The sequence below is a fragment of the Acomys russatus genome, chromosome 7 (assembly GCF_903995435.1).
Source record: "Acomys russatus chromosome 7, mAcoRus1.1, whole genome shotgun sequence".
Classification (NCBI taxonomy): Eukaryota; Metazoa; Chordata; class Mammalia; order Rodentia; family Muridae; genus Acomys; species Acomys russatus.
Window position 1 is genome coordinate 3,460,598 of NC_067143.1, and position 26,514 is coordinate 3,487,111.

Sequence of the window (26,514 nt, forward strand, 5' to 3'; positions counted from 1 at the left end):
TCGGCCAGAAACAGCTTCATTCTACCTACTAGGAGGCTGAAGTAGGAGAATCTCAGAGTTCAAGGTCACCCTGGGTGACTTAGTGAGAACCTGTCAAAAAAAAAAAAAAGTAAAAGAGGACTGGGAATATAGGAATATAATAGAGTGTTCTTCTCCAATGCTCTACTGAGGGCTTGGAGCGTGGCTCAATGGTAGAGCGCCTCCACTAGAGTCCCTAACGGAGGGGGCGGGGCCATGGTTCAACAATGCAGCTCTTTCCTGGTATCAGAATAAGCAAGGCCCTGGATCTCAAACCTGGAGCAACAGAAAACAAACACAAAGACTAAAATTAACAGAAAGGGGGTTGAGGGGGCGGTGATGACAAAAACGCATGCAGAGAATATCCCGTGAGGACACAGAAAGAAAACTGCTATCTTCAGGTAAAGAAAAGAGCCCCCAGGAGAAGTTAGCCATCTGGATACCCCTGTCTTGGGTCATTAGGCCCCAGAATTAGACGAGGGGAAATCTGTGGTTTGAAGGCACCCATCCTGTGGCAATTTTTCACAGCAAACCCAGTTGACTCGCAAAGCATTTACACTGGAATTTTCTCTCCTCAACAGCCACCATTTGCTGGTGTCTGAAAGACCTCCACCGTGGGGAAATGGTGGCCCTGAAGCTCCAAAGGGTCCTTGCCATAGTCGCTGGGAGGGACGGTTCTGTTGTTCCAGGAAACCTCCATGTGAAGAATAAGCAAACCCAGACTCAGGCCTCCATTCTGGTTAAGCTGCGGCAGCGCTGAAGCGACAGCGTGGGTCTGCAACCGCTGCTTCTAAGGAGTGAGCGCCATCTGGTGGTTGTGCCTAGACGGGCTGAGAGGGCCTTCCACTTACCCCAGCCAAGGCTAGTCCATTTGCAGCTTCAGACTTCAGGCATTTTGGCTTCTCCTGAAACTGGTTTCTTGGGAGTCGGGGCTTCTTTGTTGTTGCAAGTTTGATTTTTCCTTCCACCAGCTAAGCATCTTCATTCTAAGACAATGAGCCTCGTGGTGAATGCTGCATTCAGTCCCCGCCCCTACTCCTTACCGGCACTGCCATTCACAAACCCAGCTCTGGGCTGCCCCCAGAGCATCAGCCAGTCTCCAAATGCTGGGTCTGTGAATAGTCCACTTAGCCAAAGGAAATCAAATCCACTCTCCCCAGACTCTTTATTGGCCTCCCGGTCTCTAGGCTATCCCCTTCCAAGCCCTAAAAACGGCTCTGTTTCTTTCTAGGTCACAATACCTGAGGTTCCCCATTAACTCTAGGACAAAGTTCTAGACTTTGTGACACCCATCACAGTGCCTTCTCTCTGCTTCTCTTGCAACCCTGTCTCTCTCTCTCTCTCTCTCTCTCTCTCTCTCTCTCTCTCTCTCTCTCTCTCTCTCTTCCACACACACACACACACACACACACACCTTTTGTGTGAGTACAAGTTTGTTTTGCATATTTCTTCTCTTAACATTTCGGCACATATATGTATTTCAGAGCACAAGGAACTCTCATTTTTTGGCGGCAATCTAGTGTCTTATTCAATGGACATACCACAGATTGTATGAAGAGTCAGTGGACGTACCACAGATTATATGAAGAGTCACCTGCTTCTCTTGCTCTGGCAGCAGCAAGGGGCTGTTGCATCACTGTACACCTACCTGTGGGCTCTGTCCTCCCATCCCCCTCCCCGCAACAAGTGGAGGCAGATGTGTATAGTTGTTCATCAGTCTATGCCCTTTTCCAGACGAACAGCCTTCTTTGGCTTCTGTGTGAACTGAGAGAGTAAGATTCAAATTTTCATTTCCTGTCTGAAAACCCTCCTACAAAAATAAATGAAAATGGCTTTGAAATCATTGCCAGAGACCGGAAAGAAGCTGTAAGGAAGCCATGCTCTGTGTAAACATAGGGCTGACTTCAGTTTGCTGAGTTGAAGGAGACCTCAACAACACAATGAATCTCATAAATTTACATTTTCTTTATTTACTGTGTGTGTTGAGTTTGTGTAAACATGAGTGTTGAGGTCAGAGGACAACTTGCCGGAGTTGGTTCTCTCCTACCATGTAAGCTCTGTGGGATCAAATTCAGGTCCTCAGAGTTGGAGGCAAGCACTTTTATTCACTGCGCCATTTTTTTTCCAGCCCATCATGAGTTTGACTTGTGGAGAAGAAGGAGCAGAGAACAGGGAGACACCCACACTTTCCTTCACCTCCTCCAAAGTCACATACTCCAGAGTATATCATGACTGCATTCAACTAGTGTGAAATGCACACTTCACTTAAGCCCATATGAAATGTTTATTAAAAAAATAAACAAAAAATTGCTGCAATGAAAATAAATGGGCATTATGCATAGTACATTTTATGAACCTATTTAATATAAGAAAGAGGATCAGTTAGTCCTGATGCTACAGGCCTGTTATATCGCCTACTATGAAGGTGACAAAGTCCAAGATGAGTGTATTGAGTCTTAAAATAAAAGTTTAAAGAGGGCCGAAGATGTAGTGCAGAGGTAGAGCACCTGTCTAGAATCCCCCAGTGAAAGGTGTGGGCATAACTCAATGGTAGAACAGCTGTCTACCATGTTCAAAAACTTACATTCAATCCTCAGTACTGAAAGAGAGTGGAGAGGTTATTAGAAAACACTGACATTTCTAATAGTTCAAAAATCATAATGGAAATTGGAAATGTTTCAATCAAGTAATACTAATGTATTACTTGCAATTAAATTTATGCAATTAAATTTATGCGTAAATGTATAGCTCTAAATGCAAATAAAGACTGGTTGGAACATTACAAGTCCACTTCAACAGAAACTAAACTGGAAGAAAATGAAAATGAACATCTTTAGTCAATGAAGTGCCATGAACTGGGTAAAAGAGACTGACCCACACGGTGGAGGAAAAAAGCCAGCTCTGGAAAGTTGTCCTCTGACCTCCACATGCACACAAGCGCACCTCTCTCTCTCTCTCCCTCTCTCTCTCTCTCTCTCTCTCTCTCTCTCTCTCTCTCTCTCTCTCTCTCTCTCTCTCCCCCACCCTCTCTCTCAAATAGAATAATAAAATAATAAATGTAATTTTAAAAATAAAAGAATAAGTCAGTGTGGTAAGCTTTAGGAGGGGCATGGTGTTGAATTTCAACTCCGATACTCACACCAGGACAGTGAGGAAGAAGAAGAGTAAAACAGATGCTATGGTCCCGTACACAATGCCCTGGACTAGCCCTCTCAGGAACACACTAGAAATGGAGCTTTTATCTGAAACGAAAGCGAAAAGAACATCATCATCTCGAGGTTTCAAACTATGACTCCTGCTCTGTGCTTGTTCTCATCCTGGCCCTCAAGTGCTGGTCTCCCAGCCCAGCCACGCTATATCTCCATCCACTCACCTGGTATCAAGAGGATTTTGGAAGCATGGATTCCATATTGGTTCTTGCCTTCACAGCGAAGTCTCGTAATGATTGCTGGTTCCCACATGAGACGAATGGTGCTGTTGGTCCAGGGTTCCAGCGTGGTGGTGGTCACGTGCAGGATTCTGTCAATGCTATTCATACTCACCGAGGTCCCTCCCACCCACCACTGCACCGAGGGTGTGGGGATCCCATAGAAGGAACAGCTACACACTAGTGTCCTCGTCACCAAACAGGAGTAGTTGAGCAGCCTGGCAGGTGCTGTGGAGAAGAAGGGTCAGAGGTCATAGAGACATCTACACTTTCTTTCACTTCCTCCAAAGCCCAAATTTATTTATAATTATGTCCATATGTGTGTCTGTGTATGTGCATGTGAGTGCAGTGCCCACAGAGGCCAGAAGAGGGCACTGGATCCCCTAGACCTAGAGTTATAGGTAATTTGGGCTACCCAACCTGGGTGCTAGGGGGAACTAAATTCATGTAGTTCTTATATAAGTGTGCCAGTTTAAATGAGATGCCCTCCAGAGGCCCCAGTGGGTGGTGCTATTTGAGGAGGTTTAGCAGACAGGACCTTGTTGGAAGTGTGTTACAGGAGGTGGGCTTTGAGAGAGAGGAGAGAGGGGGGAGGGAGGGAGGGAGGGAGGGAGATATCTTAGGTCATGTCCTGTTTGCGGTCCTTGATTGTGGTGTTTTACCACAGCATCAGAAAAGTAACAAATACATGGTAATGAGTTCTCTTGGCCGTTTAAGACATCTCTATAGCTCCCAGACTTATTTGATTCTCAAAGAGATCTGGAGACTTTGAGACCCAGAGACTTCTCCTCCATCTTTTTTCATCATCTGAACCAGACTCGCTGCTGTGGTCCTCCCCTTCAGGATCCAGGTCCTTCCCTGGGGACTACTATTTCCCCACAGACCCTGACTGTGCCTGCCAGCACTCACAGAGCAGCTGTAGGTTGAGCATTTTACTGCTAGACAGGTTATCTGGGAATAGCTTTAAGTGACATCTGAGAGTGGAGCCCTGGTCCTCAGGCTTTGGGGCAGTGGTGAGCTCTGAAGAGGAGTTGATGGCAATAATCATGTTGGGCCCTTTCCAGGAGAGAAAAGGAGCTTTGGGCTCCAGACAGGTGTCTTGTATAGTACAGGTCAAAGCCACAGGCTCTCCAGCCGCACCATGTTCTGGGATGTGAAGTTCTGGCTTTTGGGTCACATCTGGAGGAGAGAGGAAACGGTTATGCTTAGATTTTTATTTTAGGGGAAGGCCACTGGACAGCATTTCTGGTTGAAACCCTCAAACATCTTCCAACGGCCTCACAGAGGCTGTGACCATGTGGTTTCTCACCAATTTCTGCTTTCTGTCAGGAAGCCCACCCCTTCTCACTCCTATCCAGAGGAACAAGATGCGGGAGCTTATATGAAGTCTAGATATCTAAAAAAAAAAAGATTTAAATTACATTATTTAGAACTGGCAATATGGCTGATCAGATAAAGGCGGTTGTCCCCAGCTCCGACAACCTGCGTTCATCTCCAGGACTCATATCGTGGAAGAAAGAACAGATGCTCATGAGTTATGGTTTCCACAGACACACAGTGGCAAGCGCACATGCACACAGGGTGTGTTGGTCTGGTTTTTGCTATGATAAAGACATGACCAAAAGCAACATGGAAAGGAAAGGGTTTATTTCATCTTACACCTCCATGTCACACCCATCATTGAGGAAAGTCGTGACAGGAAATTAAGGCAGAGACCTGCAGGAAGGAATGGAAGCAGAAACCGTAGAGGAACTCTGACTATTGGCTTGTTCAGTCTACATTTTTTTAACAAAGATTTATTTATTTATTATATATACAGTGTTCTGCCTGCATGTACGCCTGCACACCAGAAGAGGGCATGAGATCACATTATAGATGGTTATAAGCCACCATGTGGTTGCTGGGAATTGAACTCAGGACTTCTGAAAGAGCAGTCAGTGCTCTTAACCTCTGAGCCATCTCTCCAGCCCCCAGCCCACATTTTTATGTAACCCACAACCACTAGTCTTGGGGTGACACCAGCCACAGTATGCTGGGCCATCCTGCACTAATTATTAATCAAGAGAATGCCCTACAGATTTACCTTTCCCCAGATGACTCTAGCTTGTGTCAAATTGAAAACAAACAAATGGTCTGTGTCTGTCTGTCTGTGTGTGTGTTTATCTGTGTGTGTCTCTGTATATGTGTGTGTGTGTATATGTCTGTCTGTCTCTTTGTGCATGTATGTGTGTGTATTTATGTGTATATATGTCTGTGTATGTGTGTGTTCATGTGTGTATCTATGTGTGGGTGTCTGTGTATGTCTGTGTGTATATATGTCTGTGTATGTGTGTGTTCATGTGTGTATCTATGTGTGTGTGTCTGTGTGTGTCTGTGTGTATATATGTCTGTGTATGTGTGTGTGTTCATGTGTGTATCTGTCTATGTGTGGGTGTCTGTGTATGTATGTGTGTGTTTATGTGTATGTCTGTCTGTGTATGTGTGTGTGTGTTCATGTGTGTATCTGTCTATGTGTGAGTGTCTGTGTGTGTGTATGTGCGTGTGTTCATGTGTGTATCTGTCTATGTGTGGACATGTATGTATATATGTATGTATGTATGTGTATGTCTGTGTATATGTGTGTATTCATGTGTGTTTCTGTTTGTGTGTGTGTTTATGTGTATGTCTGTCTGTGCATGTGTGTGTGTTTATGTGTGCATCTGTCTATGTGTGTGTGTGCCTGTGTGTGTGTGCACGCACAACACCTAATGTTTTAAAAAGGCCAGTGCCTCTTATCTAAACATAATAAAGGCTATATACAGCAAACCAACAGCCAACATTAAATTAAATGGAGAGATACTCAAGGAAATCCCTTTAAAATCGGGAACCAGACAAGGCTGCCCTCTGTCCCCATAGCTCTTCAATATAGTTCTTGAAGTTCTAGCCAGAGCAATAAGGCACCAAAAGGAGATCAAGGGGATCCAAATAGGAAAGGAAGAAGTCAAATTATCCCTATTTGCAGATGATATGATAGTGTATATAAGTGACCCACAAAATTCCACCAGAGAACTCCTACAGCTGATAAACACCTTCAGCAAGTTGGCAGATGCAAAATAAACTCAAAAAAGTCAGTAGCTTTCCTGTATACAAATGACAAACAGGCAGAGGAAGAAATTAGAAAAACTACTCCCTTCATGATAGCCACAAACAATATAAAATATCTAGGAGTAACTCTAACCAAGCAAGTGAAGGACTTATTCGAAAAAAAACTTCAAACCTCTGAAGAAAGAGATTGAAGATGACATCAGAAGATGGAGGGATTTACCTTGTTCGTGGATCGGGAGAATCAACATAGTAAAAAATGGCCATCCTACCAAAAGCAATTTACAGATTCAACGCAATCCCTATCAAAATACCCACAAAATATTTTGAAGATATTGAAAGATCAATTCTCAAATTCATATGGAGAAATAAAAACCCAGAATAGCAAAAACAATCCTATACAATAAAAGATCCTCCAGAGAAATCTCCAGACCTCATCTCAAGCTGTACTACAGAGCAACAGTAATTAAAACAGCATGGTACTGGCAAAGCAATAGGCTGGTGGATCAATGGAATCGAATTGAAGACCCAGAGATGAATCCACACACATTTGCTCACTTGATTTTTGACAAAGAAGCCAAATCTATTCAATGGAAAAAAGGATAGCATCTTCAACAAATGGTGCTGGTCTAACTGGATGTCTACATGTAGAAAAATGCAATTAGACCCTTATTAGTCACCATGCACAAAACTCAAGTCCAAGTGGATTAAAGACCTCAACTTAAAACCAGAGACATTAATTCAGTTAGAGGAAAAAGTGGGGAAGAGCCTGGGACACATAGGCACAGGAAACAACTTCCTGAACAGTACACCAACAGCTCAGGCCTTAATGTCAACAATTAATAAATGGGACCTCATGAGGCTGAGAAGCTTCTGTAAGGCAGGAGACACTGTCAGTAGAACTAAGCGACAGCCTACAGACTGGGAAAAGATCTTCACCAACTCTTCATCTGACAAAGGTTTAATATCCAAAATATATAAAGAACTCAAGAAATTAAACACCACAAAACCAAACAACCCAATTGTGAATGGGGCTTGGAACTTAACAGAGAATTCTCAGCAGAGGAATATCAAATGGCCGAGAAAACACTTAAAGAAATGCTCGTCCTCGTTAAGTCATCAGAGAATGCAAATCAAAACGACACTGAGATTCCATCTTACACCTATCAGAATGGCTAAGATCAAAAACTCAAATGACACTACGTGTTGGTGAGGATGTGGAGAGAGAGGAACACTCTTTCATTGCTGGTGGGAATGCAAACTAGTACAACCACTTTGGAAAGCTATCTGGCGCTTTCTCAGAAAAATGGGAATTAGGGCTTCCTCAAGACCCAGCTATCCCACTCCTTGGAATATACCCAGAAAATGCCTTACCACACAACAGGGACATATGCTCAACCATGTTCATAGCTGCATTATACATAATAGCCAGAACCTGGAAACAGCCTAAGTGTCCCTCAGTAGAAGAATGGACTAAAAAACTGTGATACATTTACACGTTGGAATACTACTCAGCTATTAAAAACAAGGAATTCCCGAAATTTGTGGACAAATGGATTGATCTAGAATTATCATAATGAGTGAGTTCACCCAGAAGCAAAAAAGAGACAAATAGGTAATATACTCACTTATATCAAAAACACTAGTCCAAGGGATACGTACCATGAAAAACTTTACTTACCAAGAAAGTAGGTCAGAGGAGAGGATATCCGATTGAGACTTTAGGCGAGAGTAACATGGAAAAATAAGGAAATAGTAGGACCCACAGGGTCCTGGAAACCTACAAGAAGAACTTTATGACAGGCAGATCTGGGTCCTGGGGTCCTCCTCAAACTAAGGCACCAGCCAAGGAGAATATAGGCGTTAAACTTCGAACCCCTACCAAGACCTAGCCGACGATCATGATATTCTCCACCGTTGAGTGGAGAGTGAGATCTGACTCTCACATGAACTCTGGTGCCCCTTTTCTGACCACGTCCCCTGGATGGGGAGGCCTGGCGGCACTCAGAGGAAGGATAGCAAGTTACCAAGAAGAGACTCGATAGTCTAAGAGCATATATAGGGGGAGGAGGTCTCCCTCAATCACAGACATAGGGGAGAGGAGAAGGGGGGAAGTGGGAGGGAGGGAAGAATGGGAGGAAACAGGGGCCAGGGCTAACAATCGAGATGTAATATAAATAAAATAATAAAATGGAAAAAAAAAGGCCAGTGCCTGATAAAGTAACAGCCACCTGGTCACCAGCACTCCCTCTGCATTTTCTAAGTCACTAAGTCATTTCCTAAGTCACTAAGTGTGAACATCACCTGACATGGAACGTGCAGCGTTCTCCCTCAGGACAGTGTCTTTCTCATCTCCGAGACTTACAGAGAGCGAGGCGGCCATGCTTTCCCTTCTGAGCATGGCGTGGGTCAGCAGAATGCAGTACTCCTCCTCCTCCATGGAGAGATCACCTCTGGGGGCACTGGAACGGCTGGTACCTACATGGAAGCTGATGTTTTCATTAAGCCTGTAGCTCACAGTCATGGGATTTCTGGGAGATGCCTTGGAAAATTCAATCACACAAGGACTTTACTGCACGGACCATCTTCTACTGCCATCTTCTTGATTGTCAACCGAAACTGGAGACAGCAATCCTGTGGGGAGAGACACACGATGGAAAGCAGTCCCATTGCAGGTTTTCAGAGTCCTCCCTGTCAGCTGCAGCATCCCATTCAGGACAGGCAGGTTCGGCATCTGCCAGGCTCTGGAAAGTCACCTCAGAGGCCTGGAAACCTCCTTCTTGGTAAAGGCGGTCTTTAGTAACACACAGCACTGGGTCACACCACGTAGTCTGAGAGTCGTGTGGTTTGTGGTGGCATCCTTGCGATATGTAGTATTATTCTCTTTTGGCCACTCTCAGGCCACACTTGGCTGACATTCTCTCTGGACAGACAGTTGATTTATGTTACAGTTTTTGTTAACTCAGTATAAGCTTAGACATATGTGGGAAGAGAAAAATCTCAATTGAAGAATTGCATCCATCAACTGGCCTCAGGGCAGGTCTTTGCGGGGAGTGTCTTTTCTTGATTGGTCTAGCTCACTGTGGACTCGGTGCCATCCCTAAGCAGGTGGGCACGGATCGTATAAGAAACTAAGCAAGCCATGGAGAGCAGCCAGCAAGCAGCATTCCTCCATGGCTTCTGCTTCCCTTGACAATAGACTATAAACTGTAAGCTTGAATACATTCTTTTGTGCCAAGTTGACTTTGGTCAGTGTTTATTAACAGCAGCAGAAAGAAAAGTAGACACAACCGGCCATGGCCTCACCTTCCCGTGCCCTCTGAAGCTGCAAATCTAGCCCTCTCTGATACCCAGGCCAACTCTGAAACTAAAAACGTCCTTTTCGTAGCACTTGTTTATTCATTGGCGCGCTCACTGTGCACACGTGCGTGCATGCTTGCTTGTGAGAGGACAGCCAGCAGAAGTCAGTTCTCTCCTTCCGCCATGTGGGTTCCGATACCGAACTTCAGATCACGAAGCTTGGTGGCAAGCACCTCAATTTGCTGAACCCTCCCCCTGGTCCTGAATGATAACTTTCCTTTTACCTACTGTCTGCCTGGCTTGTAGGCTAGGTCGTACGCTGTGGACTTACTCCCTCCCCGAGCCTGTAAGAGCAGAAAAGTGCCTCAGTCTAATGTAATTTAAGGACTTTTATATTCAGGATCCATTGTGCTATCTGTGATGACTGTCACTCTCCTAATAAAGCTCTTTGTGGGGGTGGGGGGCAGGTAAATTCATCTCAGCTTCCTTGCTACCGAGCCTTATAGCATTGCTGTTATTTATAATACGTATCATTTTGATCTCTGGAAGTACTGAATGCCAAGGTCTGTCACAACTGCAGGGCCAGACTCCCGGGTGAAAAACCTTACACTCAAGGCTTCATGGGCTCCCTGAGTGGGGAACCTAAACTTAAACTCTGTATCACCAAGCACTGTTGTTGAGAGAACTGTGCGGTCTGGACAGCCTCCCTGAGAGATGCCAACTGAGTGCTTGTACTTAGTCCTCTGGCAACTTCTCCCACAAGCTCTTCTCTTTGTTGGTTTGTTGTTGTTGTTTATTTTTATTTTTATTTTATTTTAAAGTATCAGTTGTTTATTATTTAGGGTATTCTGCCTGCATGTATGCATCCAGCCAGAAGAGGGCACCAGATCTCATTATAGACGATTATGAGCCACCATGTGGGAATTGAACTCCAAACTTTTGGAAAGAACATCCAGTGCTTTTAACCATCTGAGCCATCTATCCAGCCCACCCGTTGCTGATCTAATCTTTGTGACGTTGATATAATTTGTCACTACCATAACGATAATAGTTTCACTGAAGTCTTTCTTTGGGACAGAGTCTCTACCCTAGATTGGCCTCAGATTGATTACATAGCTGAAATTACCTGAACTTCTGCTGCTCCTGCTCCCACTCCCCAGGTGCTGAGCTTATGGCATACACCATGGCACACAGCTTTACACAGTTCAGGGAACCAAGTCTGGGACATGCTAGGCAAACACCTTACCAACTGAGCCACAACCTCAGACACAATTCCATTAACTTTTTAAGTACTATTTTTTATTTATTCTGTGAACATTTCATGCATGTAAACAACATAGCTTGATCACATCCACCCAAGCCCCAGCTCCGGATCCTCTCTGGGACATCCCCGGCATCTCCTCCTAACTTTGAGTGTGCCTGTGTATTTATTTTAAGCCACTGAGCCCAGTTCTTAATGCCCATATATGAGCAGGGTGGGGTCATCCTGTTCAACATGAGTTGCCTCCCACTTGCTACCTCCCAAAGAAAGCGACTCCTCCCAGAGCCATCAGCTGTCAGTAGCGTCCCCCTCTGTACTGACGTTTGTAGCTGGCTTGTTGCTTGTACGGGCGACTAGCCTTGCTACGAGCTCATGGATGCTTTTCACAGCTCTCTTGTCTGCCCTCCACCCTCCAGCTCTTCCATCCTTCCTCTCCTTCTCCAACAGTGGCCCCCTCAGCCTTCGGCCAGTCATGGAAGATTGGTATTAGAAGTCCATCTCTGGCAGAACACTTGGTCTCTTTCAACTAAAAAACGAAGTACTTTTCAAGATTCATGATTTTTAAGTATGTGTATGTATGGGCCTCTGTGTGGACATATGCACTTGTGTTTGGGTACCCACAGAGACCAGACGTGACCAGCGTCCTGGAGGTGGAGTCACAGGCAGTCGATGTGGGTGCTGGGAACTGAACCCACATCTCCTGCAAGAGTATGTGCTTAAGTGCTAACCCATCTCTTCAGCTCCAGGCCCATGGTCTCTTATTCTCAGCACTTTAACCAGCTGTGAGCCTGTGTTAACCACTGCTCGCTACAGTACAACTCTTTCAGGCAGTGCCACCCAATCCAGCTTCTGGTTTTGTCATGGTCCTTGATAATACGGACTATACCTTGTTATCTCACCACTCTGTGTCATTCCTGAGCTCCTGGGGTGGGGGAGGTTCCACAGCACCACTGCTGCAGTGATATGGAAACCACAGAAAAACAGTTTCTCTGTACCTTCTTCCTCTGGATGAAAACATTCCCCCGCCCCCCAGAGGGAGGAGAGGGGCTCAGGAGGGTCATCACACTTTCGGGATTTATGAGGCCCCTCCGTGAGGGTATATAGACAGTAGGGATTTCTTGAAGAAGACCCTTGGTGGAGCTGCCTACATGTTGTGCAGAGAGCTCCAGGAACCAAGCTTTTGTGAGCAGCCACCCATGCATAGAGGCGGGGTACAGGTGTGGGTTTTCGTGATGCGGCTGCCTCCACGTTACCCATCCCCTGCAAGTAATCCCAATAAACCCACTGGGACCCCAAGCTGGACTCTAATGAATCATTTCTCCGGTGTGTTTTCACTCTCTATCTGCAGAGAATAGAGTTAGTCTCCTGGGGGGAACTTATAAGGCTACAGGGGCACGTGGGCCCCTATGATAACTCCATGGACTGTCACTTAAGCATAGCTTACGGCAGCCAGCTCTTCCTTCCCTTCCTGCAGCCCCAGGTGATGGCCTCACAGTGTGTGTGACTTACCCAAATACATCAGAGGCAAAGCCGTGAGCCCGCACAGCATCTCAGGGGCAAAAGAGAACACGGGTGGCTCCAGCTGCGGACGGGCCTCGGTCCCAATGTCCTGTAGCGAATGATTTGGCACAGGTGAGGACAAGAGTGACCAAGCAGGTAGGTAGTAGATGCAGAAATAACAACTTATTGCTTTTGGTCTCCTCAACCACATTTAAGATGTCTTAATCTTGTGTACTGGGTTCCTCTTGGCACCAGATGCATGGCAGCCTTGAGAACAGGTGTCTTCCCCAGGTCTCCTTGTGAGTCTATCAAATCTGCTTTTTCCCCCCTTCTAATCAACTCTCCTTTCTTCTTCCTCCTTCAAGGTCTCTCTAGTCCACAAGGCAGACTCAAAGTTCATGAAAAGGTGTATACACACACACACACACACACACACACACACACACACACATATATATATTTGTTATGAAGGTCACTTTGGGTCTACATCCAAGATTGTCATCTAACCTTCACATGCATGTACACACACATGGGCACCCTCCAGCCACAGACCCACATTAAAAAACAAAATAGGGTGAAAAAGAAATTATATATATATATATGTATTTTATATATATAATATATTTATTATATATATACATATATATCTCCTTGGGTTATGAGGGTGTGTGTGTGTGTGTATTTGGAATCTTGAAGAGGGTGTCAGATCTCGAGTTGTAGTTACAAGTGATGGTGACCTCCCTCTGACATGGATACTGGAAATCCATCTCAGGTCCTCTGCAAGAGCAGCACTTACTTATAACCACTGAGCCATTATTTCTAGTCCTTATTTTTGACTTTTTGAGGCAGGGTCTCTCATGTAGTACAAGCCACTCTCAAACTTCCCATAGAACTGGGCCCGAATTTGACCCTCTGGTCCTTCCAGACCCCTTTCCCAACGCCGAGAGCACATGTTTGGCTTACAAGTTCGAATCAAGGGATGAACACTTTCCGTGATGCTTCCAGAAACTCAGAGGTGATGGCTTCAGGGCAGCCCGGCCCAGCTCGCCTCTTTCTCCTCGCCTGTACGCTGGGAGCTGTTTTTGTGGCTCTCGTTTGCTTGTAGAATCTCACTATGTGGCCGAGGCTGGCCTAGAATGCCCTCTGTAGTCCTGTCAGGCCCTGACCTCGGGATACCGCTGCTCTTTTTGGATGCCAGCGGAGACCTGAAGAGGGTGGAGACCTGAAGAGGGCATCGGATCCTCTGGCGCTGGAGGACTCTGACTTAGGAACTGAACTTCCGTCCTCAGAAAGGAGAGGTAAGCACTCTTAACTGCCGAGCCTTCTCTCCAGTCCTAACAGCAGTTTCTCGCCTCTCCCTCTCAATGGCCAATTTCTTCTCCAGTTCTATCTCCTGGTCTTGGGTTCCTGGGGCTCCGGGCTCCCCAGCATTCCTTCTTTTTGGGTATTCAAGGGCAACCTCCCAGGAAGCACTCAGTGAGGGGGCAGACTTACAATTATAGACACTGACTGGGAAGGGGCAAACGGATTGGGCTGATTTAAGGACACAACGCCAACTGTGATGAACCCACGGGAGGAATGACGTTGCGCAGACTGGGAGGGACTAATGTCGACGAGCCACTTAACTGACTAGCTCAGATACTCTCCTCTCGAGAAGCCCCGCCCACAAGGTACCAACGAGCAGGCGCATGCCTGCTCAGAACAAATCAGAGTCTGGAGGTGACAAGAGATAGTCTATGGAGGGTGGGGCAGCGGATTTCCCCCCTCAGAACTGGTCCCTTAGCAATCAGTGCTATGGAGCAGAGCCTCCACCAGTTACGAGAATTTTTTTTCTTGAGCACGTGGTTCTAGACTCTGGGCTAGCCATCTCTTAAAAGGATGTTCCTACCTCGATACTTCCGCACAAGTAGGTGGTGGGTGGGTGGGAGGTATTTATCCAGGAGCCAATGCCTGACCAAGCTTCACTCCTACAGCCAATCAGAAGACACTGTGTATACTCTTCGTTTGTTTGTTTGTTTGTTTGTTTTTCCTTGTAAACAAGTCACTGATAATCAACCAAACAAGACTTAGGAGGAAACCCAGACCCTCCCTCCCACCTTCAAGCCCTCCCTCACTTATTTCCAATGTGGCTCCATCACTTTCCCTTTGTTCCTTTTGTTTTGAGATAGGATTTTACTCAGTAGCCAAGGTTGACCTACTACTAGAACTCACTATGTAGCCCAGGATGGTCCTAGACCTGAAGGGCTAGGATTACAGGTATAAGCCATCACACGTGGCCATTCCATCTCTCCTTTGCCACGCCTGCCAACACTCTTTGTTCCCACCTCACACCCGGGTCCCTCTTAAGGGATTTGTTTCTTTGGAAGAAGCAAACTCAAGCCATTGTAGAAGGTTCTGTCTTCATCAATGGTCATGTAGCTGCTTCTTCTGAACTGAAATGGTTATATGAAAGCACAGGAAGTAAAACACAAGTCCAGAGAGTTCCTGAAACTTACAAGATTGACAAGGCCCGTGTGTGTGTGTGTGTGTGTGTGTGTGTGTGTGTGTGTGTGTGACGCACGCGAGCCACAGTGGCTGCTACAGAGGAAACTCTACTATCCCCCGATTGTCTGCAAGCTGTACAGAGACCTCCAGAGCTGCAACTGTCATGAGTCATTACAAATCCCAGAGTGGCCTTTGTGGTGATGCAACTGCCCCTGAGTCATCCATGCCCTTGTTGGTAACTCCTCACTCATATTCTCGTAACTCAAAAACCTCACAGATGCACCAAGCTAGATTTGGGTGTTTCTTTGGTTCGCTGTTGGTGCTCTCCTTGGGGTAAATAGCTGTTTCATGTTTGGGTCTCTTCAGGAAAAGTCACTCAATACCTATCTACACACAGATCCACACAGATAGAGCTACATTGGGATTGGAGAGATGGCGGATAAAGGCATTTGCTGTCAAGCTTGATGGCCTGAGTTTGATCCCCAGGATCCACGTAGGAAAAGGAGAGGACCATTCTCACAAGTTGTCCTCTGACCACCACATGCATGTCCACAGACAAGATAAATGAGATGCGGTAAGTAAAAATAAGTAAATAAAGCCACAGTGGAATAAACTCCCTTTTCCAAATTACAAAGAACAAGAGGAAATAGCCCTCCCAGAGTGGGGATAAAAGCTAAACATGGGGCTTGGAGAGATGGCTCAGAGGTTAGCAACACGTACCGCCCTTGCAGAGGATGCAAGTTCGGTTTCCAGCACCCGCATTGTGAGCACAGGCTCACAGCTGCCTATAACCACAGTGCCAGTGGACTCAGTTCCCTCCTTTGAGCTCTAAAGGTACTCTCTCTCTCTCTCTCTCTCTCTGTGTGTGTGTGTGTGTGTGTGTGTGTGTGTCTGTCTGTCTGTCTGTCTGTCTCTGTCTCTCTCTGTGTCTCTGTCTGTCTCTGTCTCTCTGTCTGTCTGTCTCTCTGTCTCTCTGTCTCTGCCTGTCTCTCTGTCTCTCTCTCTGTGTTTCTGTCTGTCTGTCTGTCTCTCTCTCTGTGTTTCTGTCTGTCTGTCTCTCTTTCTCTCTCTCTCTCTCTCTCTCTCTCTCTCTCTCTCTCTCTCTCTCTCTCTTTCTCTCTCACACACACACATACCTCTTTTTTAAAAATCTAAGTTTACCAGAGTGCTCAGGGATCTACAAATCCAGGTCCTCTGAAATACACTTCCACCCTCTCGCTTTGCACCAGCTTTGCACTCTTGAACGTATGGTATCTCTCAAACCTGAGTGCACAGCCCTCCACTCCCTCTGATGCCTCGTGTGTTAGAGCTCAGTCCCACTGCTCCTTCCTCTTGTGGTGCCATCACTGACTGATTCTAACTCAGCTCCTCCTCTGTTCTTCTTCACAGTATTCTGCCCACTTTCTTCCTACCACTTTACCCACATTTTTACAAAATTAGTGTGTCTATGAGCGTATGGTGCATGTGCACTAATTGATGCGTATCTGTGTGGCACTGTCTTGTTGCTACAGAAAGGAGCAGCCATTGTGAGTGGGGTTATGCCCGGGCAATGGGATCCTGGGATGTGTAAGGAACCTAGCCAAACACGAGCCTGGGAGGAAGCCAGCAAGCCACATTGCCCCATAGTTTGACTACAGCATAATTTCCCATAGTGCCTCTGCACACGTCGTCATGTTCTTGTCCCCGACTCTAACGAACTCATTCACTTGGCCAGATATCACACCAGAATCTTCTCTTTGGTCTTCTTTGGGATGAATGCACATTTCTTTTACGTCTTCCCAGGAAAGTCCTGAACCACCAAGAGACACTGCCTGTCCCACCCCTTCCAAGGACACCAGGTACACCACATCCCTCACTCGGAGAGCACTCTCTATAGATCCTGCTCACTCCACTTCATCGCTTCAAACCTTGCAACAGCTCAGAATTCATTCATTCGTTCATTCAAGTGTCTCACAAACAAACAGTTCTGCAGCGACTTATATTTTAGGCGCCATTCCCGGTGCTGGTGATACATGGAGGAAGTGAGACAGAACTTCCTGTTCCGGGGTACTGAAGTTCCGAGGGTCAGGATGTGATCCCATGACACAATCTTCCAATTCAAGTTCCTCGTGGCGTGTTTTCTCTGTCCGTGTCTCTGAGTGCCGCTTTTCACAGCCTGGTCTCTACTGACGTGTACTTCATGTGAGCCCACAGAAATTTAAAGTGAAGAGACTCGGGTGGGAGGTCTCGTCCTAAGGCTTCATCTGGTGGGTACTGACATTGGAACTGGATTAAAATATAAGGGCTTTAATGTGCATGCCTGCCTGCTTGTCTGTTGGTCTATCTGTCTGTCGGTCAGTCTGTCTGCCTGCCTACCTGTCTGTCAGTCTGTCTGTGTCTGTGTGCCTGTCTGTGTGCCTGGTCATGAAGGGATCAAAATCCCTTCTTTCACAGTGCCACCGGCACTTTCCTCACCTGTGACTCTGGCCCAGAGTGAGACATGTGTCTTTAGCTCGTTCAAACAACAATCATACAGGTGACCTTCAAAAGTCCTGAGACCAGACCCAAGAGCAGTCCCCACCCTCGGGGATAGATAGATGGCTTTGGGCATTCAGATTCTCAGGACCTCAAGTTTATTATGGATTTGGGGCTTCTGGGTCTCCACGAACGTGATGCGTGTTGTGCAGTTTCCATGGGCTCCGCTGGCCTCAGGTTACTTCCTTTTCCTGGAGTGTGAGAAAGGAGTGAGGGCAAAGAGAGATGGTGTAACAGATTTACAGATGAAGCAGCCACACCTGAAAAGGGGCCTTACCGTTCCCCAGAGTACCATGGCGGGAACCTACAAACGCTCTGTTGTCCCTCTGCCTGCCCCGTCCCACCGCCCCCTCCCCCAAGCCTTAGTCCTCTTTCTGTGAGGAAACCTTTCCCTACCAGCTTGGTTACTCTGAAGGCAAGGGCTGGGTATGACTCACTCCCAGGACCTCACACTGCCCAGCCTACAGATTAGGAGATACTGTGGGGAATTCTGGTGCAATTGGAGAGACGCATAGTGCCGTGGATCCTTTTCTTATCGCTGACCAAATAAATACCTGCAACATAGATGGGGAAGGTGTGTTCCGGCTCACAATGTAAGAAAACATACAGCCCACCAAGGTGGGGATGGAAGGGTGTGAGGCAGCTGTACACACGAGTCTCCAGTCAGGAAGCAGAGAGCAGACTGGGCCAGGCTATAGAAACTTAAGCCGCCTCCCATACATACACCATTTCCTTCAGCCAGGCTCTACTTTCTAAAAGTTCCATAATCTTCCACAATGGCATACCAGCTGAGAAACGTGTGTTCAAGTTACACAGCCTATGGATGTGGGTGTGGGGGCTGGATTCACGTTCAAAGTACAACACAAGGCTTATCCACAAAACAACGCTAGTTTTGTGCACAGGGCGTTAGGAGGGGGCCCCCCGCTGAGGTAGTTTGAGTGAGAAATGCCCCCCACACACACAATGGGCTCCTATATTTAATCACTTAGTCCTCAGTCAGTGGGGGAGGTCACAAAGCCTTTGAGAGATGGAGCCCAGCCTTCCTGGAGGAAGTATGTCCACTGGAGGGGGGGGTGGGCTTTGCATGTTTATAGTCTCACACCACTTCCTGTCTGTGCTCGGCTTCTTGTATTTGACCATATTCATATTTGTATTTGATCAGCTTCCTGCCACTGATGCCGTACCTGCCACCACAGGGGACTCTTAGCCATCTGGAGCCATAAGCCCAAATCAACTCTTCCTTGGTCTTGATATTTTATCACAGCAACAGGAAAGTAATGAATAACGCGGCTGCTTATGGTCCTGGAGACTCACAGGTGACAAATAAAGAATGGGACTTACTATCCTCCAGCCCTGTTCCATCCAAGATGTCCTGGGCTCGTAGGGTTTCAGGGTGACAGAAGGAACAACCTGGTGTTGTGGCTTAGATGTGAAATTAGACACGGCTCTCCTGTGTTGACCATTTGCTCTTTAGCTGTGGCTACTGTTTGGGAGGTGTAGAGCCTTTGGGGCTGGATTAAATGGCTGTCATGGGTGGCTCAATCAGGGTGAACCTTGAGAGTTATAGTCTGGCCTTGCTTCCTGCCTGGGCTCTCTGCTTCTCTCTCTCTCTCTCTCTCTCTCTCTCTCTCTCTCTCTCGCTCCTCTCCTCTCTCGTCCTCTCTCTCTTCGCTCTCTCTCTCTCTCTTCCCTCGCTCTCTCTCTGTCGTGTCTCTCTCTCTCTGTCTGTCCTCTCTCTGTCTCTGTCTCTGTCTCTGTCTCTGTCTCTGTCTCTCTCTCTCTCTCTCTCTCTCTCTCTCGTGTTGTGTGTGTGTGTGTGTGTGTGTGTGTGTGTGTATTGTTTGCAAGAGTTTTATTAGGCAGGTGGTGGTGGCACAAGCCTTTAATCTCAACACTCGGGAGGCAGAGGCAGGCAGATTGATGTGAGTTCGAGGCCAGCCTGGTCTACAGAGTGAGTTCCAGGAAGCCAGAGCTGTTACACAGAGCAACCCCATCTCGGGGGTGGGGGGTCGGGGAGGAGTTTTTGTTTTTGTTTTTGTTTTGTAAAATGTGTGTCTGTGTGATATGTGAGCATGTGTGCAGATCCCTAGAGAGGCCAGAAGAGGGCATGGGATCCTCTAGAGCTGCAGTTTAGTCAATTGTGAACTGTCTGATATGGATGCTTGGGACAGAACTCAGGTCTTCTGGAAGGAGCAGGAAGTGCTCCTAACCGCCAAGCCACCTCTCCATCCAGAAACAGTTTATCTGGCCTCATAGTTCAAGTTTCATCGTGGCGGGAAATTCAAGGCATCAAGAGAGCAAAGAACTTATGCTTGCCAGCTGCTGTTCAGCTCAGTTTCTCCACTGACACAGCCGGGGAACAGTGCCACCCACAGCAGGCAGGTCACCTCAATCCGGACAGTGAAGACGGGCCCCACAGGCATGTCCTGAGGCCCATCTCCCGAGTGACTCTATACTCCCAGTTGACAGCTAACACTGACCATCACAGACTGTATCCCTTAAACCATGAGCCCAAACAAATCCTTCAAGTTGCTTGTGTCCGGTATTTGGTGACAGAGCTGAGACTTAAGTGCTACCTAGTCTCCCGGCACTGACTTGGGCCTGAGGCTGTGGGTGGCTGCTGCCTGCTGCACGCCAGGAGCCAAACCTTCAGTTTCCATTCTGGTGCTACTGCTAGGAGGCTATCAATCAACTTCCCAGTGGGGATTCAGTGTGTGTGTGTGTGTGTGTGTGTGTCTATGTGTGTATTGTATACATATGGTATGTGTGTGTGTATGGTATCTAGAGTGTCTGTGTGTGGTATATGTGTGTGTATGTATGTATGTGTGTGTGCTGCATACACACCATATGTGTGTATGTGTATGTGTGTGCTATATATGGCATGTGTGTATAGTGTGTGTGCGCACATGTATGTGGTGTGTATGGTGTGCCTGTGTGTATATGTGTGTATATGTGATCTGTATATGGCGTATATGTGTATGGTATCTATAGTATGTCTGTGTGTGTGTGTGTGTATGCTGTGGTGTGGTGTTGTTGATAGTTCTAATTACCCTTGAAATTATGTGCTTCGGTTTCTTCCATGAGGCTTTTGGGGTCTCAACTCTCGTACCTACAAAACAACCTGCAAGGTCATTGTGCGCTATACGTGCCACAGGCTGAGCAGCATCTCTCCACGGCAGCGTGCAAGCTTTCTCTCACTAACAGCTCTGCGACCCTGGACTCCTTCCTGGTGCAAGGGGCACTCACCAAGGCCTGCTTCCCAGAGGGTGGCTCAGTGTTGGATTCCCTAGGCTCTTCGAGCTTCACGCTGGATCCCTGGCCCGTCCCGGCCGTAGAGCCCTTCTGTGCTCTCATCCGCGCACACTTCTTTGCCTGATCCGTCCTGAGACATTCCGCTCTAAGGAAATGTGTTCCGATCAGTTCCAACCTCCTGCCTCTCTGCATCCCCATGTGGGCTCCAGATTTGATTGGCATTCAAGTCTGGTGTCTCAAGAGTCCTGCCAGCTTCCTGTGTTGTCCGGGGAAAGCCACCCACCTTCTCTGCAAGTCAGTTCCACACCCTGTGTGGTAGGGATTCCCTGTTTAACAGACCAAAGGGTTCAGATGGGTCAACTGGGAACGGTCCTTGCGCCCTGTAGGGAGATTGCTACGTATTTAAGTTAATTAACTTGCTGTATGAAGAAGTTTTTAGAAGCATATTTATTTTTATTTCATGTATATGGTGTTTTGCCTGCACATATGTTTGTGCACCACATGCAGTGCCGTCAGAGGCCAGAGAGGGTAGCAGATCCTGTGGAACTGGGGTTAAAGATGCTTGGGATGTGGGCGCTGGCAACTAAACGTAGGTCTTCTGCAAGAGCAGCCAGTGCTCTTAACTCTTGATGCATCTTTGAAATTTCTTGTCATTTGCTTGTTTGTTTGTTTGTTTAGACAGACTGTCCTATAGCCTTGAACTCACCACATTAAAGCTGACCTTGAACTTCTGATCTTCCTGTCTCCACCTCAGGAGCGGTGGGCTATGGGCGTGCACCATCACATTTCCACAGTGCTGGAGGATTGAGTCCAAGGTGCTCTGTATGCTAAGAAAGTGCTCTATGCTCTACCATCTGAGCAATACTCTGCTGAGCCCAACTCCTCTCCATGTGCCACTCCACTCCTCTTCTCCTTTCCCCGATAGGCACTCAGGCCCGATTACCCACCTTCTTACTGCCAGACAGGATTAGAGAGGACAGAAGGATGAGGCCCCTACGGTGGCCTTTGTGACCTTTACAGAAAGAGATGCTTGCTCTGGGTCTCACAGTGTGATAAAGCAAGAAAGCCCTCGCTGGATCTGCATGCCAGCACCATGCTCTTATGCTTCCTCAGCCTCTGGAACCCTGACATAAGTAAACCTCTGTGCTCCATAAATTAGCTCATCTCAGCTGTTTTGTTACAGCAGCATAAAATGAACTAAGGCATACTCACATGAAGGGGAGGAAGCAGAGAAAAAGTACTGTGATCGCCATGGCTGCATAGATCACACCCTGGAGCATCGCCTTCAGAAAGATCTGGGGAGCCAAATGGTCCTTTCCTAGAAGTAGAAGACATTTCAGTAAGGTTTTCTTTTTACAAGTAAAAAATATTTTTTAATTTCATTTATTTATTTATTTATTTATATGGGGGAGATTACATGTGCCACAGTGTGCACGAAGATACGTTTCAGTAGTGTGCTTCTAATTCCCACCACGTGGCACCTGAGGACTGAACTCAGGTTGTCATGCTTGGCAGCAAGCACCTTTCCCTGTCTAGCCATATTGCACACCCTCAGGAAGCCACTCTTTTTTTGGTTTTGTTTTGTTTTTATTAATTCATTCATATTACATCTCAATTGTTATCCCATTCCTTGTATTCTCCATTCTTCCCTCCCTCCCATTTTCCCCTTACTCCCCTCCCCTATGACTGTGACTGAGGGGGACCTCCTCCCCTGTATATGCTCATAGGGTATCAAGTCTCTTCTTGGTAACCTGCTGTCCTTCCTCTGAGTGCCACCAGGTCTCCCCATCCAGGGGATGTGGTCAAATATGGAGCACCAGAGTTCGTGTGAAAGTCAGACCCCACTCTCCACTCAACTGTGGAGAATGTCCTGTCCATTGGCTAGATCTGGGGTTTGAAATTTACGGCATGTAGTCCTTGGCTGGTGCCACAGTTTGAGCAGGACCCCCGGGCCCACATCTGCCCGTCATAATGTTCTTCTTGTAGGTTTCTAGGACCCTCTGGATCCTTCTACTTTACCATTCTCCCATGCAGGAAGCCACTCTTAAGACTTCAGATTCAGATTCCAAGCTGTGCTCCCTTTTCTAGCCTCAATGCCAACCCCTCCCTGTCCCCTGCCCTCATCCAGGCTCCATGTCCCCACCCTCACTTGACATCAGCAGGATGCTCAACCATGGGTTCCATGTTTGTTCCTCCCTCGCAGAGAAGAAACTGTGCCCATTTTCGGGGCCTGGGCCAGGCTGAGGGTGCTGTTGTCCCAGGGACCAAGTATGGTAGAGGTCACCTGGAGGTGGCCATGCCCACTGTTCACATCCACAGGAACTCCATCCACCCACCACTGCACAGACGGTGTGGGGATCCCATGAAAGAAACAACTGCACTGCAACGTCTTCTCCATTGCACAGAAGGAGCGAGCAGTCTGGCAGGTTCTGTGGTGAGGGAGGGGCAGGGGTCAGTGAGGTAACCTGAATTTCCCTTTCTCTCTTCTTCAGGACCCAGCCTTATTTTCTTTGTTTGCCACACTGGGGATGGAACTCAAGCCTCCCACATGCTACACAACACTTTACCACTGAGCCACACCCCAAGCCCCTTACCGGGGGATTCTAGGCAGAGAGATGAGCATCACAGTCCCATCGGCAGCTTCCTCGGACTGCTTGAGAAGCGTCTCTTGTCCTACTCACCCAGCTGTGGCTGTGACAGGTCCATATGCAACAGCAGAATTCCCAGGCATACAATACTCTTCACCGTGGAGAGTGAGGTGACAGCAACTGAAAGAAACAAGGAGGTGGGCGAGCAGAAACATCTTCACAAAGCAGGTACCTGAACCCCCAGGTCAACCCAAGCACAGGATGACCTGGAGAAGCGAGAATTACACGGGACAAGATGCTCAGTGATATGTAGGAACAGGAGGCATCCACTAAGATCCTCCGTGAAGCCGCAGTGCTGTGACTCTTTAGGAAGAGGGGCTCAATGACCAGGTATTTCTCAAAAGCTAATGGGGACGCATGAAAGGATGGGTACCGTGGAGAGTTGGGGGATGCATGAAAGGATGGGTACCATGGAGAGTTGGGGGATGCATGAAAGGATGGGTACCGTGGAGAGTTGGGGGACGCATGAAAGGATGGGTACCGTGGAGGGTTGTGGGGACGCATGAAAGGATGGGTACCGTGGAGGGTTGGGGGATGCATGAAAAGATGGTACCGTGGAGAGTTGGGGGATGCATGAAAGGATGGGTTACCGTGGAGAGTTGGGGATGCATGAAAAGATGGGTACCATGGAGAGTGGGGGACGCATGAAAGGATGGGTAACGTGGAGGGTTGGGGAACGCATGAAAGGATGGGTACCGTGGAGGGTTTGGGGATGCATGAAAAGATGGTACCGTGGAGAGTTGGGGGTACGCATGAAAGGATGGTACCGTGAGATTTGGGGACGCATGAAAGGATGGGTACCGTGGAGGGTTGGGGGATGCATGAAAGGATGGGTACCGTGGAGAGTTGGGGGGAACGCATGAAAAGATGGGCACCGTGGAGGGTTGGGGGATGCAATGAGAGAATGGGCACCGTGGAGAGTTGGGGGATGCATGAGAGAATGGGCACCGTGGAGAGTTGGGGGGACGCTGAAAGGATGGTACCGCAGAGAGTTGGGGGATGCATGAAAAGATGGCACCATGGAGAGTTGGGGAATGCATGAAAGGATAGTACCCGCGGAGAGTTGGGATCAAGAGATTCTTCTTCCATGGGACCCTCCTCCCAGCTTAAAACCTCGTCCTTGATGTCGGAATGAGCCCAGTTTATATCCTGACCCAAGCTTTGCCAGTAATCACCAAATAACTCTGGTCAAGTCTCTTCCCTTCTCCAATTTTGTTCCATATCCATGTCACGGGGATGGGATTTATTGCCGGAGATGTAGTGATCAATCAAGCTTTATAATTCTGATTTCTTCTTGCTCGTCTCTGCCAGGATTTAAGAAATGTAGGTGGGATGGCATCTCATGGATCCGTCCTGCATCTCCTTTGGCCATCACTTCTCTGCATTTTATTACATGTCTTGTTCTGAGGACGCCATGGAATTACTTTCCCTCAGCATACTTCCATCTGTCTGTCTGTCTGTCTGTCTGTCTCCCTATCTCCCCCTTGCCAGCCAAGTGCTCACCAACTGTTAGATTTGTTTGTTTCTGTGTTTTACACAGTCTTATGTAGCCCAGGCTGGCCTTTCCTGTGTAGCTGAGGATGACCCTGAAATCCTAATGTCCTGCTCCCACCTCCCAAGAGCTAGGATTACAGGTGTGTAATTATAATTAATTTACCAAGAGACTGGTGGCAGCCTAGTTAATGGATTAACCCGGCAGTTTACGACAGAGATGGATTAACTGGGGTACAAGGGAGCTAAATGGCTAACTCACACGGCACTAAAGTGATCACGAACTCACAGGCTTCTTGTTTGTTCTACTGGCAGAATGGTGACCCACCAGCTTCCTTTCAGGCTAATTTGGTGACACACTGAAGGTGACTGAAGGGAGACAGGACAAAAACATGACTGAAGGGTGACAGGACAGAAACATGACTGAGGGTGACAGCACAAAAACACAGCTGAGGGGTGACAGCACAAAAACATGACTGAGGGGACACAGGACGAACAAGTTAGTAAGAGAGACAAGGCAGAAAAGTGATGGGTGACAGGTTGAACAGCTGACGGGGAGGTGAAAGTTGATCAGGTACTAAGGAGTGACAAGCTGACTAGCATAGAGAGAGTCACCTGGTGAACTACGGTGCGCAGTCTCTGCCTGCCAATCCTGAATTGGCCTTGGAGGAACCACGGAGCTCGCGCGGTGCCTCCGTGCTGAGGTTGCAGAGCGGCCTAACTGCCCTGTGGGCTGCCTCGCGAGAGTACCAAGGATGCGATGGCTTGAGGACTGCTTGGCTAAGGGGGGGAACTCATGTCCCTGGAAGCCTGTCGTGGACAATGTCAACGCACAAGAACTCCGTAGATCCACCCACGGGCCCAAGTAGCCAGTCATTGGTCCGCCAGGCTCTAACCACAGGAGTGCTGCGTGACTGCAAGTGCCTGTAGAGGCCACAAGAGGGCGACAGACCTGCCGGAGCTGGAGTTGCATGGTATTTTCGGCCAATTGACGTACAGGGTGCTAGAAAACAACTAAGTGCTCTTAACTAGTGAGCCATAAGGGATGTTAAGCAGAGACTTCCTACATTTAAATTTTAATGTAAAAAAAAAGCAAGCACTTTAAATAATTATAGAATTTTATTAAATAATATGACAGATGTAAGAAAGGAATGTAAAATCCCAGTTTAAAATTCTCTATACCTCTGTAAGCAGCACTCCACAGTTTGAATTTTCTTTTTAAACCAAATTTAATGGCACTTAAGATTAGACAAAACAGCTAAGAAAAGCATAAATGGAGTGGCTGGAGAGACAGCTTAGTGGCTAAGAGCACTGACTGCTTTCCCAGAGGACCCAAGCTCGATCCCCAGCACCTACATGGCAGGTCACTCCTGTCTGTAACTCAAATTCCAGGGCACTGGGATACCCTATTCTGACTTCTGTGGACACTGTATGCGTGTGGAGCACAGACATTGATGCAGGAACTCATACACATACAAAAATAAACCAATCTTTAGAAACATGAAATGAATAATAAATGAGTAAAAGCACAATGAAGA

The 26,514-nt window shown here is 47.3% G+C and overlaps 1 protein-coding gene and 1 pseudogene across 1 annotated transcript; both read right to left on the reverse strand.

The window, feature by feature from the left end:
- Window positions 1–592: 592 nt before the first annotated feature.
- Window positions 593–12,636, reverse strand: LOC127192379 (sialic acid-binding Ig-like lectin 5). The gene is given in 8 exon segments (XM_051149666.1): window positions 593–808; window positions 904–975; window positions 977–1,004; window positions 3,158–3,260; window positions 3,392–3,673; window positions 4,355–4,610; window positions 8,850–9,160; window positions 12,597–12,636. Coding segments are annotated over 8 exon segments (1,308 nt in total).
- A 7,255-nt stretch (window positions 12,637–19,891) lies between these two features.
- LOC127192380 (sialic acid-binding Ig-like lectin 5) lies at window positions 19,892–25,853 on the reverse strand (annotated as a pseudogene).
- Window positions 25,854–26,514: the final 661 nt, after the last annotated feature.